General features: G+C 40.3%; 1 protein-coding gene across 1 annotated transcript in view; it reads left to right on the forward strand.

The window, feature by feature from the left end:
• Nucleotides 1-208: 208 nt before the first annotated feature.
• Nucleotides 209-17,410, forward strand: part of lmbrd1 (LMBR1 domain containing 1) — a 47,997-nt gene continuing 30,795 nt past the window's right edge. Inside the window, exons 1-6 of the mRNA XM_035606393.2 lie at nt 209-319; nt 2,532-2,708; nt 3,483-3,546; nt 13,322-13,419; nt 14,330-14,397; nt 17,164-17,252. Of these exons, the coding sequence (XP_035462286.2) occupies nt 254-319; nt 2,532-2,708; nt 3,483-3,546; nt 13,322-13,419; nt 14,330-14,397; nt 17,164-17,252 (562 nt within the window). The 5' untranslated portion in view covers nt 209-253. The remainder of the gene's footprint in view (nt 320-2,531; nt 2,709-3,482; nt 3,547-13,321; nt 13,420-14,329; nt 14,398-17,163; nt 17,253-17,410) is intronic.

Here is a 17,410-nt window from a genome sequence, read left to right on the forward strand (position 1 = left end):
TTGTAGTCCCAAATATCGATATCGGCATCGGACCACAAAAATCCATATCGGCCGGGCTCTAACAATAGCAGTTCAAATTATACACTTCATTCAAAAACTAACCCTGTAATTACCGGCACACATTTGCGCACACGAACCAGACACACTGCATGATGGACTTTCTGCGGCGACGTTACGGCTGCGGCTGCTCGCCCCGCCTCCGCCGCGATGACGTCACAAGGGGCACGTGGGTTTGTTATTGCAGGAAGTGAAGATGGCGGCGCAGTCGTTCCTCTCCGAGTCTGCGCTCGGCTGGTCTATTTTCACCTTTATACTCTTGGTAAGCTCATAGAAAGCGGTCCAGTTCCTTCGTTGGGCGGCGCAGCGTTAGACCGCCAGTTTGAAATGTGCCAGGGGGGGAACAGGAGGCCTGGTCGGCGTCGCGACTGTGTTGACGCCAATGTTGGCTTCGGTGTTAGCTAACGCTGGCTATGACCCGCTGGACCGCGCGGTGCAGTGTTGAATACACACCTGATATCAGAGGGTGTGTGAAACGACTCGATGTCGAGAGTAGGTGGACGATGACGTCGATCTTTTTGGAACCAGCATCTGGTCAAGACACGTAGTTAGCTTCCACTGCGATTGTATTAAATGCTCTTGACAGCAATTATGGTCTGCCTAACAACAACAACAACAACAAGCTGTGCTATTTGAGTAAGATGAAAGTGTGCTCTCCGTTACACGTGTGTGGGGTTACCTTGCGTCGCGTGAATCTTTGTCTCACGTAAAGACTAGTGCGACTCAGCTCACGTCCTCTCTCGGCCGACTGCTTAGCAGACGAGATAACTGCCTGTGCTGTTCGTGTGCTGCCAAAGGCCGTGTTTTGTGGCCTGTGTGGGCCATTTAAAGGTATTTCAACAGGTGGTAATCTAAGACAGAGAAGGTAAAATGATGCAGTTGTAAGGATAATTGCAATCATTTCTTCATTGTATAACATAACCCATTACCATATATCCTCATGTGTCTCACAGTGTAGTAATACTGGACATACAAACCTTAAAAACAATAGGATCGTATTTTCCTTTGAGCAAACCTTTGCCTGATTACGCTGTAAACGGCGAACACTACAAGACACCCTTTGATATAACTACGGACACAAAGTTGTGCATATGCGCCCGTCATGAGCGTTTGAGCCAGAAAAAAATCCGTTTCTGGCGGACGATCCCTTTTTGGCACCACACTGAAAGCCGCCCCCGACCGGTGTGCTCTGCTCCTCCACCCACCACCACCACCACCACCAGCACCACCACCACCACCAGCACCCACCACCAGCACCAGCACCACCACCCACCACCCACCACCACCACCACCCACCACCAGCACCAGCACCACCACCCACCACCCACCACCACCACCACCCACCACCCACCACCAGCCACCACCACCACCACCACCACCACCACCACCACCAGCACCCAGCACCAGCACCACCACCACCACCACCACCACCACCACCAGCACCCAGCACCAGCACCACCACCACCACCACCACCACCACCACCCACCACCACCACCACCAGCACCACCACCAGCAGCAGCAGCAGCAGCAGCAGCCCCCATCATCTGTGCAAACCTCTCAGTTGATCTTATTTGGATGCAAAGCCCGCGTCGTTACCTGGCAAAGACGAGCGGCTAGAGGCTTATGGCCGCGGGCCTTAAATTGATCCTGCCTGTGATTGGCAGCTCTTGATCTGAAGGGACTAGTTTTTTTTTTGTAGCAGTGTCCTCACTTCCTACAGCTTGTGTGCCTGGAATATGACCTTGTCATTCTGGATCCCCTCATTTGCTTCTCTTAAGTCTAACGAGTTTCCTGCCCGTTGACAATGACAATCCCTCTCTCAATCTCTTTTTTTATTGTATTGTTATTTAGTCGTGTTACGCAGCCACAGAATGAACTGCCGAATTCATTAAACACTATAGTGAACAATTGTCTTTCTAATGGAGGTAGTCACCCTGCTACTAATCAAAAGTCAACTTTGTATTTTGTCCTGTTTGTGCTCGGGCCACGCTGAAAGAGGATAAGGGTGAGCGGGAGTACGATATAATCAGCTCAGCGGTTCCTAAACACCCGCGGTCGGGCTATTATCAGTGTATAAATATCTACTTGTTGTGTTAACACTTTAGTTTGAGTATTTCCTGTCAGCAATAAGCGACACAAACGCAGGCTAGCATTTCATAACAGTGTGATCCAGTATAGGAGGACATAATATTGTGATGAGCACAACAAGAAGTCCAACAAAACATACAGCTCTGCAAAACTGATCAATGTTAGCTACACCAATGTTGAATTTGTTTCAGGGTATTATATCCAATATTTTTTATATAGTCAAATTGATTTATCAGCCGCATCTCCCTTGCATTAAATATGGATGCAAACTAAAAATAGTAGTGTGGTCTCTAAAATGTAGTATTGACTATTCATCACTTTTGTAGTTTTTCATTACGTGTTATTCTCCACATACTTTCACTTGCTCACAATTCTTCCTGTTCAGGTCATCCTGGCTTTCTGTTGGGTCTATATCCGGAAATTCCAAAGTCGTCAGGAGAGTGAAGTTGTTTCAACCATCACAGCGATATGTGCACTTGCCGTCGCTTTGATATCGTCTGCACTTCTGCCGGTGGATATATTCCTCGTTTCGTTCATGAAGTATCCCGATGGCACCTATAAGGTTAGTATTGGTTCTGCGAACACTTCATTTGAGGGTTCCTAATGACTTTACCCGAGGCAGCCTTTTAACGCTGCTTTGTAATTTTCTGAGCCGGTGTGGACAATGTTTTTGTCTAAACTAAAAGCAGAACGCATTTCTTGCCTCATTATTTTATTTTTTGTCTAATGATGTCTTCATTTGAACAGCAGGTAATTTGTTCTTCTTTTGGGAGATGTGAAATGTTTGAAGGCTTGAGGGTATCTGTTTTTTCTTTCTTTATCAGTTAATCACGGTCACCTGACAAAGATAGCACAGGCCAAGTCACCAGAAACACAATCCCTCATTCACTTAATCAAATATGATTCAATAAACAGACAACTGTAATAATTTTGAGAAGGTTATGCTTTGATGGGAAAAGTTATTCTGAACTGTTCTCAGTGCAGTAAGAAGCATGACACAGCAGAACATTTCAGAAATAACAAATTATTTGTAGCCTTGTTTTTTTGTGTCCAATCAGAAAATGCATGCTTAAAGTATTTAATTAATTTTCATGCCTGTCTTTAGGGGTTTTTAAGTCTAGGGTAAAATGATAAGAATTAATACAGTATTCAGAAAATACACCACAGACAAAGAGGGTGACTGTTTTTCAGATTATTTGTTACACTATACTTAATACTTAATAAGATTTAATCTATCTGATGTCTATTCTTACTTGTTATTATATTTGTGCAATTCCCTTAATTATTGCATTTAATTCTAATTTTCACCATGGACTTTTCTCTTGGTAACATCTAGGAATGGGCAGCAAACAATGTGACCCGAGGACAAATTGAAGACACTGTGCTGTATGGATATTACAGTAAGTGCATTCTCTTAATGCTCTTCAGCATAGTTGCACATGGAAGAATAAAGTTAAAATGTATTATAAATCTCCTGCATACATTTGGAGAAATGAATATATCTCATCAATCTACCCTTGTATTTGAATTTATCAATGGAGTTTAGGCTGTTTTGTGAACTGTGATTTTAGGTTTGCTACGTCATTCTCCTATGATATCAATTCAGTCTCCTCTTTTAATTAATGGTAGCGCCAGAGCAGCAGCTGTGGTCTGACTGATGATTCCCACGATAATACAGTGCTGTATATATTTGTGTCATGTCAATGCACATTTATATTCATAACTTACTTTCTTTATTATATCAAATATGCTAATTTACATACAGTATATTGATGTTTCGTGCGAATGGCTGGAGTTACAATCTCTTCCTCTTTCATGTAAAGACAGTCAGGAAAGAACTGACTGAGCAAGTTCATAATCATATTTACAAGACCGGTTAGTCAGCATTACCATTAAGGTTGTGTGAACCGCAATCACAAAAATAGCCCAGATTAGTCTTGTAAGATTATTTGTAGGTGATTGTAACATTTTGGTGAGGTCGGTGATGAGAGGGAAACGTTTTAAGAGATTGTGGTAGATTGTAATTAGTGTAAGAGTGTGTGTGGTATATTGTGCTGCATGGTGCAGAATGTTATCTTTTTTCTGAACCTGATTTAAAGACTTGTTAATTCAATTTATAATACATGATGATTGGCAAGAGCTACAGGTCAGGCTGGGTTTATTAAATGCATAGTTCATTTCCTTAAAGGCTCTGAACACCCAGGGTCCACCCACACAGGTATTTCCTCATAATTTGCCTGATTTGACATTGGCTGTGGACCGTGGGGGGCGTGCACAGATTATGGTTGATTGACATGTTGTCCAATTGCCCCTAATAGTTTAGCATCACGCCTTAATCGTATTTACTGGTTAAGGAATTTTGGTGTTCCTCGAGCATAGCTCAGCATAACTTCGTTGTCCACGAAGTTAGGCTCTAATCAGTCAGAATAAGTGAAAACACCTCTGTGTTTGCACTGGGCATAATGTAGACATGTTGATTACTGAGGATTCTTGTTTCACATTCATTCTCCTCCATTTTCTGTGCTGCCGTCACGTTCGCCTTCCTGCCTGCATCCGTGCTGTATGGAAGAACACAGTGTCATCCAAATGACAAACTATATAGTCATATTGCTCAGCCCTATAAAGGGTTGCCAACACTCTGTGGTTTAAAAAAGGTTGCTTGCTTGAACTCTCACCAGGCTTGCTTTCACTAATTTCACAAGTTGTAATTGTCACATTCAACTTGCATTCAATGAAATTATGATATTTCACTGGAACTGACATTTTGTTTGTGGCCTGTGGCATAATGTGACACCATTTTGGCATCATTAGTGCATTTGTCGAGAATTCAGTCAGACATCTTGGATTTATCCAGCCTGATTCTCTTGCTCGGAGGGAGGTGAGGCCCGGTCCCCAGGGATTGCTCCATAAATCCAGTATTTGTGCCTGGTTGCAATTCATCGGGACAGTATCCAGGCTATTTGCCTGATAAATTCCTAACTCAAAGCTATTAGTGCCCGTGGAATTTCTTCATGATTGTCATACTAGAGGATAACACAAGTTTGTTGTCTTTGACGATGGCAAATTCAGACGTGCCAAAGACACTAGATCACACATTTTCTAACAGATGCTGGCTTAAAGTGCCTGTCAGCAACACTGTTATGTACCGTCTGTTCCGAAATGCCAAATGCATGGAAGGCAAGCTGTCTCTTTGCCCAGACAGCCCAATCAGAGATGCCGTTTCCACTGGTATAATGACATCAGAGCACTGGCTTTCAAAGAGAATGGACACTACACGTGAATCCGGCATTCAGTGGGCTACAGTATATATTCCTCTGTCTGGACACACAAATATGATTTCATACACAAGATTGATTTCTAAGTTGGTATCTTTAGTTTTGGATGAGACATCCCCTTAAATGGCAACTTTGCTTTATAGAGACTTTAAAAAAATTAATAATTCAGTAAGCTTATGTCTTGAATGCTGGACCGTGCCCTGTCAGTAATTTAATTAATTTAATCGCCAAACTGCCTCAAAACCATGTTCATGGTGCAACAGTTACATTCAAGAAATGTGTTAAACATCAAAGGAGGAGCTCATACAGTTGGTTTAGTAATTGGTTTAGTAAGTTCATCTCTGTGTGCTTGAAAAGCTTGAGAGTAAATCATAAGTCCCAGACTGATTAATTGTCTTGAGTTGGTGCTAGAGTTGGTGTGCGTCAGGCAGCACGTCATATCCTTTTCATAGACTTTTCAATTCCACATAAGTGATTTGATTTTATATTGGATGTTTTAGGAGTAGCATTCACAGAAAAATATAAATTTAAATTTTTTTCACATTCATTTTCTCATTTATTTTTTCTCAGCTAAAGAATCTTAGACATACCAGGAGTATGCACTCCAGCAGCATACTCTTGGCATGTCTAAGGTAGAGAGAAGTTAAAGAGAAGCTTGAAAGAGATTCCTTTTTGCCTACAGCGTGTAGCTCTGGGAGCGTGTAGCACCGAATGATCTACTTGCAAATATGTTGTGCTTGTAACCTTTGGCTTTTGAATAGGAGGGTTGGGGGCTTGTTAAACCGCCTAAAATACAAAAATCAGAGCCTCGCAGTTTTGATTGATATCGCGCTCTCAGTTCCTCAGAGCATCGTTTTTTGGAACCAGGGTAAATTGCCTTTTTAAAGGTTGCAAATGCATTCCATTCTTAGGGCTTCCAAATATAGACCCGTAGTTTTTTTTCTTTTGACACGTTAGTCATTCTTTGTGTTTGTTTTGATGAGATTTGAAGCAGGAACAGAATTAATCTGACTGTAGATGCTACGGGTATATTTTGTGAGATTGTTATTAATACTGGCACAGGCCATTTAATGTTAAATACTTTGATGGTATGTTTATTAGACAGTGTTCTATAACAAATAGAAGTCTTACTATCTGACTATACTAACTCTGCAGTGAATATTTTTGAAGATTAGTTTTTTTTTGAAAGGCAGTGGTAATAGACTAATATGATAAAGCTAATTTTTGCGGCACATTCAGTTTTACCATTGAGTTTATATCCAGAACTAGAGAGATACGTTCCAGTCTTTCTTTCTTTCTGTTTTTTTTAAGGATCATTACTTTGTTAGTTGCCAGTAGGTGGAGACCAAGCTCCATGTGTCTTTAATGCACAGCTGCCTTACAAATCAAACCTTTAATGCTGGATTTTTTTAAGGCCACATTTGACAGGACTGTCCATTTGTCTCTTCACAAATGGAATAATTACATGGCCGACAGAGATTTCCTATTTCCTCCAGTGGAACGTGTTTTTCCACCAAGCTAGATCGTTTTTGAGTCCGTGGTGAACTCGGTTAATAAGCATGTGCATGTCCAGTGATTTTAAAGAACTCAACATTATTTACTGGATGTTTGAAATCATTAAATGGCCTTACAAAGCTGCCATGTGGACTTTCTGTCTTTCTGTCACGTGCTTGTTCATAAATATCCACGTTTACGTGTCCAAACAAACCTGTGGTTGACGTTGGCCTTCTGAATCCACTTTTCTGCTATGTAATTACCATGTGGGGGGTTTTTATGAGCACTGTTGTCATAGTGGGGAAATTATGGAGGGGCAATTATGATATAGAATTCATTGTTATATTAACGGAGTTGTGAATCCACACACCTATTTAGAATCAGTGAGAGTGGATGACATTGTGATATTTATACTGTAGGTTATTTTGCAATCTTATATTCATTCAATTGCCACAGTGTTTAAGGACTCTGTCTCTGTGGCGTGAAATATCCCCATTGCTGAGAACCTATTTTCCTGTGATGGATATAATATGCATTTACAGTAACATCATATAGGTCAGATCAAAGTGTTTCAGCTAGGACCAATCTCAGACGGATAAAAGCTGGCATTTATGAGTGTATGTGTATATTCTGTTGCAATTTAAAGACTTATATACTGCTATATCAGAATGTAACTAATGCAAAAAAAGGAAGTGAAAATAATCTGTATTTAGAGTAAATCCTGCAGTTGTTCACAAATTTTACATTGTAGTGTGAAAATGTAACTTCAACTTGACAAAGGAGATAAAGGTCTCTAACTGAAACACCTACTTCCTTTTAGAGGCTAAAGAGCTTCTTGGGATCTTTGATGAACCTTACGTTTGAAAGCCCAGCCTTTCAATCTCCAGCCTCTGTCCATTTATACATTTCCTTGGACTGCTCAGAACTTCAAAGCAGTGGTGCATAAGACCCTTAAGCAACAGGGCAAAATACCTCTGGGTCCTTTAAATAAATAATTGGCTTTCTCCCTGACATATTTTTTGATGATGCCATTTGTAGAAGAGGAGCTGGAGAGGATGCATCCCTCTTGTAAGTACAGAGCAAGTACTCTCTTTTTGTCTGCGATTCTTATCCACCTACATGACCTGACAGAATTTTATTGGAAAGTGGCAGTGTAGTGCTTCTGTTAAGAGCATTCAGAAAGTAAGGGCATATTACAGTTTCATTTTGAAGGGCTACTTTGGTACATAGGGGCCTTTAATGATAAGAACATAGTAAAGCATTTTAATAAACAAAAGGCACTTTGTGCAACAACAAAAAATGCAATCCTCAGCTCTTCACTTGCTTGTCTACCTTGAAATATTCAGAAATCTTTTGAGACATTGAGCTCAAAGAAGCCTACCTCTGAATGATATAAGCCTCTTTTATAACAATATGAGGTAAAGCCTGACAATTACTGCATTTCTGAGGGCTAATACAGAGAATATCATGTTAAAACTAGTCACTTCTTCTTATAGTAAGTGGCAACGTCCTGTGATGTCACTGGACTCAGTCTGTGATGTCACTGGTGTTGTCACAATAGTGCCCAGCAAGCAGAGTGGAAATGAACGGGGCGGTCAGCGTTAGGGTCTGGAGAGCAACTAATCCTAAACACTGCACTTCCCCATGTACTCAGAAATTCACCTGCCAGGTTTGAAGTCCCCCAGATGAGTTCCAGAGAAAGTCACGGCTGTCAAGACAGAGATTTTTCTGTGCTCTGATCTTGTTGACAAATATTGCATACATGTAATTACTCGATGATGAACATCCCTGTTGCTGAGCATGGATCCAACAAGAAGACAAGGTTGATTACAGCTTGCCTCAAATGCTGTCTCCTTTTTTATTTCATGATTCTTTAGAATTACTCAACAGAAATGTATATATTTTTTTTTTTTAATGTAAACCTCTACAGCTTAATCAAATACGACCTATTATAGTGCTGGATTGTTTTTGTGCAAAATTGAGGACGATGTTGAAGACTGCTGATTAACATATTCATGATGTCATCACACCCTTATTTGCATTCTAAAACTACTGCTCCGCCTCTCTGCCACTCGCTAAACACAGCTCGTGGGGCTGCACCAGCAGATCTCTTCTGTGGAAAGTAGTTAAATGTTTTCAAAAAAAGTTGTTATATTCGTCGCTATATATTTAAAAAAAAAACTGCTCTGATAATAGATGCAGTTCATTTTGAAAGACTAATGGCGAAAAGGGGAAACACTTAAAACTCAAACTGCAGACCAATTTTGTAACTCACTCGCTTACTCACTCATTACAGCAAGGTAAATTTTAAGAGACCATTATGGAAAAAAAAATCTTCAATTATCTTACCTCTTTGACCTCAAAACCCTGTTAAGTGACTAGAAGAATGACTCCACAACAAACTCACAAGTCACTGTTAGCCTTGAAAATCCATCAGCTCCAAGTTCCTTTGTCTCGTGTGTTTGCAAACATCTGTTTCCTCTCACTTTGAGCAGGAACAGAGCAACACAGGCATCAAATCAGAGTCCTTCATGCTGAATGGTGCCTCCCTTGATGCTTACAGGAAATGAGAGTGCAAGCTTGTAGTGTCATACCTTTCAGCGCGTGTCTGCACAGACAGATATTTTCATCAGTCTCTGGAGTCCTTTGTCAGAGACAGTGTTGCTGTGACAAATCTCCCCTGGCATTTAATTTTCACATAATATGTTTTGGCCGTCTGCAAGGGACAAGAGTCCAGATGCTAATGCCCCTGTGGAGGGCCACAGTACGGTGAGGACACAGGTCTAATGTTTCTCATTAAGCCTTATACGGTGCTGGGAGTGAAACTACTAGTGCTGCTCCGAATGATGCACGGTTATAGATAATCATCATAAATTGCCACAGTTAATTATTAAAACGTTACGAGACAAATAACTATCGCTCGAGTTGATGTCCTCACATTGGTTGCCAGCTGCCACTCCATTAGACTGCGGGCTTTTCCACCAATCTTCCAAAAGTCATTTCTTTTATTTTTCAATGTTTTCGCTTCTCCCATGAGAAAAATTTGATTATATGCTATTTACAATATCAACACAAGAAATATGTTATGGGTTAAGGAAGAACATTTAATTATTCAGTCCCCTTCTCTCCGTCTGGGGGATAAATGTGCTAAACTTTTATCCCTAGTCAGGCATTCTTCCCAGTAGAAGATCTGTTTAGAGAGTAATGGATGATACATGGTAATTCAGTATGCCCTATTCTCTCAGTATGTTAATATGCATGGTGTTATGATTAATTTTACCCATTGCTTTAACCCACCACTATTTGCCACAGGCTGCATACTGTGCATGGCCTGTATTTATTGGCTCATGGCATCATCCTAAACTTAGTTTGTTTGGCTGTAAATGAGTGTAAATGGATACCTTAGTGGAGCAATAAGCATGTGCTTATTGAAAGTAATGTCCCTGTCACAATCACAGCTGGCAAAAAAAGCAAGAACTACAACAGTGACGTTCATTTGTCTGCAGCGGGGAGAGAGCATTTTGTGAAAGATAGCCCGTTTCACGGGGGGCATGTTTGTTCTTGCTTGAGGCCATACATTGTTGACCGATGGGGAGCAGTTGTTCTCCACATGTACATTGAAGCTGCAGTGTGGTACTGATGTTGTGGATTAGATGTTAACAGGAGAACGTTTTCAAATGTATTGTCAAGGGCTTGTATGTAGTTTCTGATCATTTTGGTGACTTTAAATCAAAGCTTAACTGTTCGCTGTTTGACTCCCTGTTGTTGGCATCACAATGTGACTTGTGCTAATAACTCACATTATCACCCGAAGGTGGTTTGAGCCAAGCCAACCATGTTGCCTAGCACATCGCCGTGACGTGCCTTTCTTTGGAGTTATTTTGGGGCTTGTTTGGGCTGTCTTCACCAACATCCATTTGCTGCAGAAAGAAAAGCCCCTAGCTTGAAATAGCATCTCTCTATTTAAGTGTTTTTGCCTCACCTCCACTCTATGAATTCCTAATGCATTTAGTGTTGCTCTCCAAAAGCTGTGTGCACAGAAAGAACCAAACAAACAAACAAAACAGGCTTAGATGAGAGAATAGCAAGTTCTTTCACCAAGGGCAGCAGTATTGCATCCACTTCACACATAAGGTCGCACGCTTTAGTGAATGGAATCTTTTTCTGATGCAGATGGATTTTTCCTCTTGCAAGGGGAACATTAGAACGAAACGGATGACCTCTTGCTGTGTGCGATTTGCCCAAAGCAATGTTACATATAACAACAGCAGAAGGATAATGTGTTAAAGTACCAATGGCCCTCTAATTAAATCAATTTGGAAGTGCTCTGCATGACAGTCTGAACAGAAAAAGCACCAATCTTGATCCTGTCAGAACTAGGGCTGAACGATTAATCGCATTTGCGATTATATTTCGCGATATGATAAAACGCGATTTTCTAATCGCAAGGGACGCGATTACACGGGTCACGTGATACGCGAGCGAGCGGAGTGCTCGGTGAAAGAAAAAAACAGCAGTCAAGCTGCACTTTAACCTGCTGCGCAATGTCCTCAAGCTCGACAGCGCAGTCAGAAAATGATTCAGCGGAGACTTTAGTGTCGAAGAGGAGCGCCACGTCGGTTGTGCCGAAGTTCTTCGGTTTTAAAAAGGAGGATGCTGCGCAGCGTCAGGTACCGTAGCAACTTCACGGGGCAACACCACCAACCTGTATCAGCGCCTGGCACAGCGCCACAGCCGCGGTTGTTGGCGCCGCGGTGTACGGCCAACAGGTCAGTGACAGTGGTGACGAACACAGAACCACACGAGAGTTGTTTGAGACCGTTACTCCGTATATGAAAATTTCTCACGTGGCACCGTGAGGTGACGAATACCACGACCAAATCAAATCGCAATCGCAATATCTGTTAAAGTAATCGCGATTCGATATTTGCCCGAAATCGTTCAGCCCCAGTCAGAACACAGACAGTGGTATTATTCGCTGGCTTTTACACAAAGCACTAAGCACAGCAGTGTAAAACTTCTATTAATGATATGGCCTTTAATTGTTCAGGGTTATGGTGAGTTTTTTTCCACTTATTATCCAAAGATGATGTACAATAAAGTCAACAAAATCAATCATGGATGAAAGGAAGTCTTGTCAGTCGTGATGTGACGCCTTAAAAGCTCAACAAACCTATTCAGTGATGTTTGAATTCACAAAGCTTTACATGGACCTATCCTGCATGTCATTGTTCAAAACGTGTCATTTATAACGACCTGCTTGGCCCCGAAAGTCTACTGTACAAACCCTGCATCTGATGGCAGCTCGCCCAAAGCTTTCTTAGGATTAATTTATTTGAAACATGCACTGAAGTTGCTTCCTTCCACAAACCCCGCGAGCGCGCTTTTAACAAGAATTATTGGTTCAAAAATGATTAGAAACACTGCTCCTTGAAATCATGACCCTGAGGCCAGATATGAGGAAAGACGAATCATGTGGATCACTGCACTCAGAAGACAGGTACAGCAGAGGAATTTGAGTAGGCGAGTGAGCAAAGAACTCAGAACAGAGCATGTACCAATAGACCAAACATCTGCTGAAATCCTGTTGCATCATGGGCCCTTGAAGATGCTCAGCAGTTCTTTTTTGTATTAGATGTTGTTCTGTATTGGTAATACTTAAAACAAATTCAACCACCATTCATGTCTACTACTTTCATCTTTTCAACTAGTGGGAATTGAAAAAAACAGCCAAAATTTAATTTTCATGTAACCTGTATATTTTGTTTTCCTTACAAAGTAGAAGGTGTCAATGTTTTTGATAATGTTACTTGTCGTCTTAGAGATTTCTTGGATTTATAAAAGCACTGCTGAAGATGTTAACGGAATCCATGTAACTCTTGAAATGGCAGTCAAAAACTCACCGGCATATTTGATTTTATTGTATTCCATAAATGAATTGGTGACTGAAAAGGGGATTGGTATTAGTTTATGCCTGTGGTAAGCATAAATAAAGCATTGTTCTTCACAGGAGTCAGCTTTGATGTCTACTCTACATTGCCTGTAGCCCATCAAAGGGAATTCAAAATCATTCCAAGTGAATGAACAGGGTCCACCCTCCAATGATATCAAAAGTATACGAGAGGAATGTTTACTGACTCCGATTAAATGCACAGGAAATAACTTTAATTTCAAATCTCTATCTAAAACCACCAAAATCCATTTAAATAAATTGAATAAATTCTGTTTTTCACTACAAGAAACAAAAACATGAAAGGGTATGTATATATAGACGCATCCACTGCAATGTTTCAATGGTTATGTTACACGTGGCCACACTTCATGCTTGGATGGTATTTTTGGCGATATTTGGCACAGAAAGATATTTGACTAATGCTTGTATTTTAATTATTTTGTGTCCCTGCAGCACTCTACTCCATCATACTATTTTGTGTCTTCCTATGGATTCCCTTTGTGTATTTCTACTATGAAGAAAGGGACGACGACAATGTGAACAAATGCTCGGTAAGAATGCAACTTTCTTCTCCACACGGCGCTGTAGCCTGCTCAGATTTGATGCTGAGGGAATTCAAATTTTATTTAGGTGATTCATCGCGGCTGACCAATATGCTAATGTGAAAATTTTGTCCTCAAGTAATTTCCATTGAGCTTCCCGGTAAACCTAAGAACACATGAATTCATTTGCTTGCACACATTTGAGCCTTTTGCATGACAAACGAAAGGAAAATATCCTATGAACCTGGATCTAGGATTTCTGCCACTTCAAATATCATATAAATGCCACTTTATTTAATATTGTTATTTTACTAGCTAAAAGATAAAGGTTTTAAATATATATATTTGTTACTAAATGGCCTCATCTGGTTTTGAGTCCTTAAAGATACAGAATAAAATGAGTTTGTGTTGACAGGTACACAAGTTAAGCGAATGTTGAGACAGACATCTCTTAATACAGTATATACAGAGTATAATGTTTTGTGGCAGTAAAATTAGTCACTCATACTTTAATTTAAAAGGCCCCATATTGTCACCTGAAAAGAAATTGACAAAGACTTAAAAGCCCTATCTTTAGAGGTCTTTTCAGTGATGGATGTACCGAGCTGCAGCTATCTTTTAGTGCCTTTTCTCCCTTCCATGTGTCAGTTTTGAGCTGACAGAGGCACTTTCTCTCACAGACAGGAAGCTCTTTTGTATTGTTACTTTAAAAGCACCTTGAATAGCCGGGAGTGACATGTTATCTCTGCCAGGTCAAACTGGATCTACACTTACTCTATATAGCTCTCACTCACTCGGGTCCTTTGCTAAATAGAGTATGACCCCCCTTCCCTTCCCCCACAATGAAAAATTATGCATCACTTCATGGCTGTAATTGACCAGTTTCTTTTATTTTTTATTTTTTTTGCATTTATTACAGCAAGTGAAAAACGCTCTGAAGTACACAGTTGGCTTTGCCATTGTCTGCGTGGTTCTTCTCTTAATTGGGTAAGTTGGAGACATGGGAGGAGGCCTCTTCTGTTTCAGCTTATTTGGGAAGGGGTGTGTGGATGCATCATTGTCTTCAGTTTATAAGCAGAGAACGCTTTCAAACAGCTGCAGTGAAATTTGTCTGCCCATTTTAAGAATTTTAAAAATCATTTTAAAAAGCCGATAAACTAGATTCCTCGCATTTGCGCTAAAGCACAATACTATTCATCCATGTCAAATTTATCCACAAGTTTCATATTGGTTGTGATCAGTAGCACCTGCACCACATAACAGATTTCCTTTGTAGCAACATTCCTTGGGTTCAACCTATACAACTAAGCAATTTAATGTGCTCTCTCGACCATTAAATGGTGAACAGGAAGAAGGCTTACCTGGTTCGGGATTGACAACACATGACTATACTTTCTTATAGCTTAAAGTTTAAAAGTAAGGACTTTTGTACAGACAGAAGCAATTTAGTCCCTCTTTTTTCCTCACGAACTAGGGCCGTCGCTGCTTTTGTTCTGGCAGTTGTTACTGTTGTGCTTTGATTTTTAACAGCATGATAGCTTTTATCCTAGGCTGATTTCTGATCCCAAGAAACATAATGGCCTTGTATGGTGACTGTTCACTCAGCAGGTCTGTGCTTGTTGTCACAGGGCGTTTGTTTGTTCTCTTCTACCTGACAAGGTTTATATTATATGTCCCCTTATCTGTCACTGCCACAGGCCTTTCTTTCCAAAACGCAACTGCTAAAAACTTATTTTAACAAGACATTTAGTCTCATATTCTGTATTTAAGAATGATTTATTGTCTTATTCTATAGAATATTGATTTAAACTTTTAAAAGATCTGGTAGGCATCCCTACTGTACCTTCAAAGAAAATTACCCAGTCTAATTTACTGTAATATTTATTTGAGACCTATAGTAGCGCAAGCTGAGCTCCGCCAGAGAACCGGAGCATGTGGCTTCTAGTGTCCTTGCACATATTGCTTTGAAGATGACTGCCCGAATTTCAAAAAACTTTATATTTTATTTACTATATTTTATTTACTCCCAGCGGTGATGTGGGACCGTCAGCTTGTTGTTTTTGGAGTTCTGCTGCGGTGATCTATACCAACTGTAAGCCAGGCCTCTGAAAATTAACTGAAAAAGAAAAAGAAAGCTTGAACACTATTCAAGATGTATAGAGAAAGGCATATGGGTGACACTAAATGTTTGAGTATTCCTCACTTAAAGAAGATACTTTAAAGTTGCTTCATCAGCTGTGAAGAGTGGGGTAAGGGGTTTAAGGTCACTTTGATGAGGGGCCTTTTTCCTTAAAATGACAAATTACACATAACATGACTGAGGGGAAGCACATGCACTTGAAAAAAGGTTAAGTGCTAGGTGTGGACCCCCCGGGGATATCAACATGAGGCAGGGTGGATGAGGCCCATTGAGCCCTGAATTTTGTATTTTGCACATGATGCCAAGGGAAGTCTCTGAGATGCTGATCTAATGTCCTTCACTTCCCCTCGATTTTCTTTTTATCTGTTCATTTTTAATTTGGCAAAACATTTTTTAATCTTCCTAAAAGAATGACAGTAGATAGATTTTTGTTTTAGTGCTAGATGCTAAGAATGTTACTGGGCTATTTCACTGTTGTCTGTCAAGAAGTATTAATGATCAATGAGGATGGATTACATGATCAATGGATTAAAAATCTGCACTGAAATTGAGCGTCCATACTGTCGACTCTTTCCCCTCATTTTCTTGCATAACGATATACCAGCAGTCCCATGGAAGACCGTTTCAGTGGTGCTGACAACATATGTTTATAATGTTCCCCCAACAAAGTTCCCCCACCATTGAGGATATGCCTTATATAAACATGGGACATTCTGGAGGGTCTGTTTAATTGTCCTTTTCCAAAGCCAATTGAAAAAGACAGGAGGGGGTACTGAGCCTAAAAAGACTGTCCTATGTGTTAAGAATAGCAATTAATCAAGTTTTCAAGGGTGAGTCCAAGTTGAATAAGCAAAGGGTCAATGAAATGGTTTGCAAAATCCTTTTTATATGATTGGTGAACTCTGAATACATGTTAAGCACTGCCTTGGTATGTACAGATAGAGGGTTTGTAAGTCATCAAATACACTTGAGGCACCTGTAAGAATAGTTTTTGACTTCAAGGGGCTTCATTTACTTATATTGCTGCTGGAAAGTTCCCCCCAAAATACCCTTGAAATGCCTGTTTAATAGGCTGGTTGAGGGTTAAGACTTGATTTAAGGATTATGTTACTAGAATTAGGCTAGGCATTCAGTTGTGATGATTTAAAGAAGGGGGAGCACTAGTCCACTTATATAACATGCAGTAGTTTCTGGAGTGGACAACATACTGTGAAAACATTATTTGCTTATTCCTTAAGATATGTAGGATGTAAACAACACAAGTGCATTTCTATATGCTGCCCATTTCTACAATGTGCTTAAAATGGAAGTCTTTTCAGAATAAGTTGTATTGTCACAGTTTTCCAATTTCTTCGTCTCTCTTGCCATCTTTCAGCAACATTATTGATACCGGTAGCTTCCTCCGTTTGTTTGGGGTGAAAGGATTACAAACATTATGTTTTTCTTTATTTTCCTTTATGTGCATAATCGATTTGTGGGGCCTTAGAGGAAATGCACCAGATACTGAAGCCAAATCAAAGACTAAACTAGAGGCATATTGTGTACTGGGATAATAACAGCCTACAAGAAGCCTAATGCATTTTATCTCTGAATTATTGTGTCATTTCTTTCAGGGCCTTTGTCCCGCTTGAAGCCCCACCTGGACAGAATTCCACTCAATGGGAGAAAGTACAATACCTTTTTGAGGAGCTCGGGAGTAGCCGTAAGTATCGCCTCTTTAGAAAACACTTTAGAGTTGTTGTTACCATGACTGTGAAGTTCTATTTCCTGTTCATTTTAAATTCAGACTCCTTCCTTATTCCACCATTTTTCCTTAATTTGTCTTATTCATTATTCCCTCAAAGCCACATCTGTTGGTTT

The sequence above is a fragment of the Scophthalmus maximus genome, chromosome 10 (assembly GCF_022379125.1).
Source record: "Scophthalmus maximus strain ysfricsl-2021 chromosome 10, ASM2237912v1, whole genome shotgun sequence".
Classification (NCBI taxonomy): Eukaryota; Metazoa; Chordata; class Actinopteri; order Pleuronectiformes; family Scophthalmidae; genus Scophthalmus; species Scophthalmus maximus.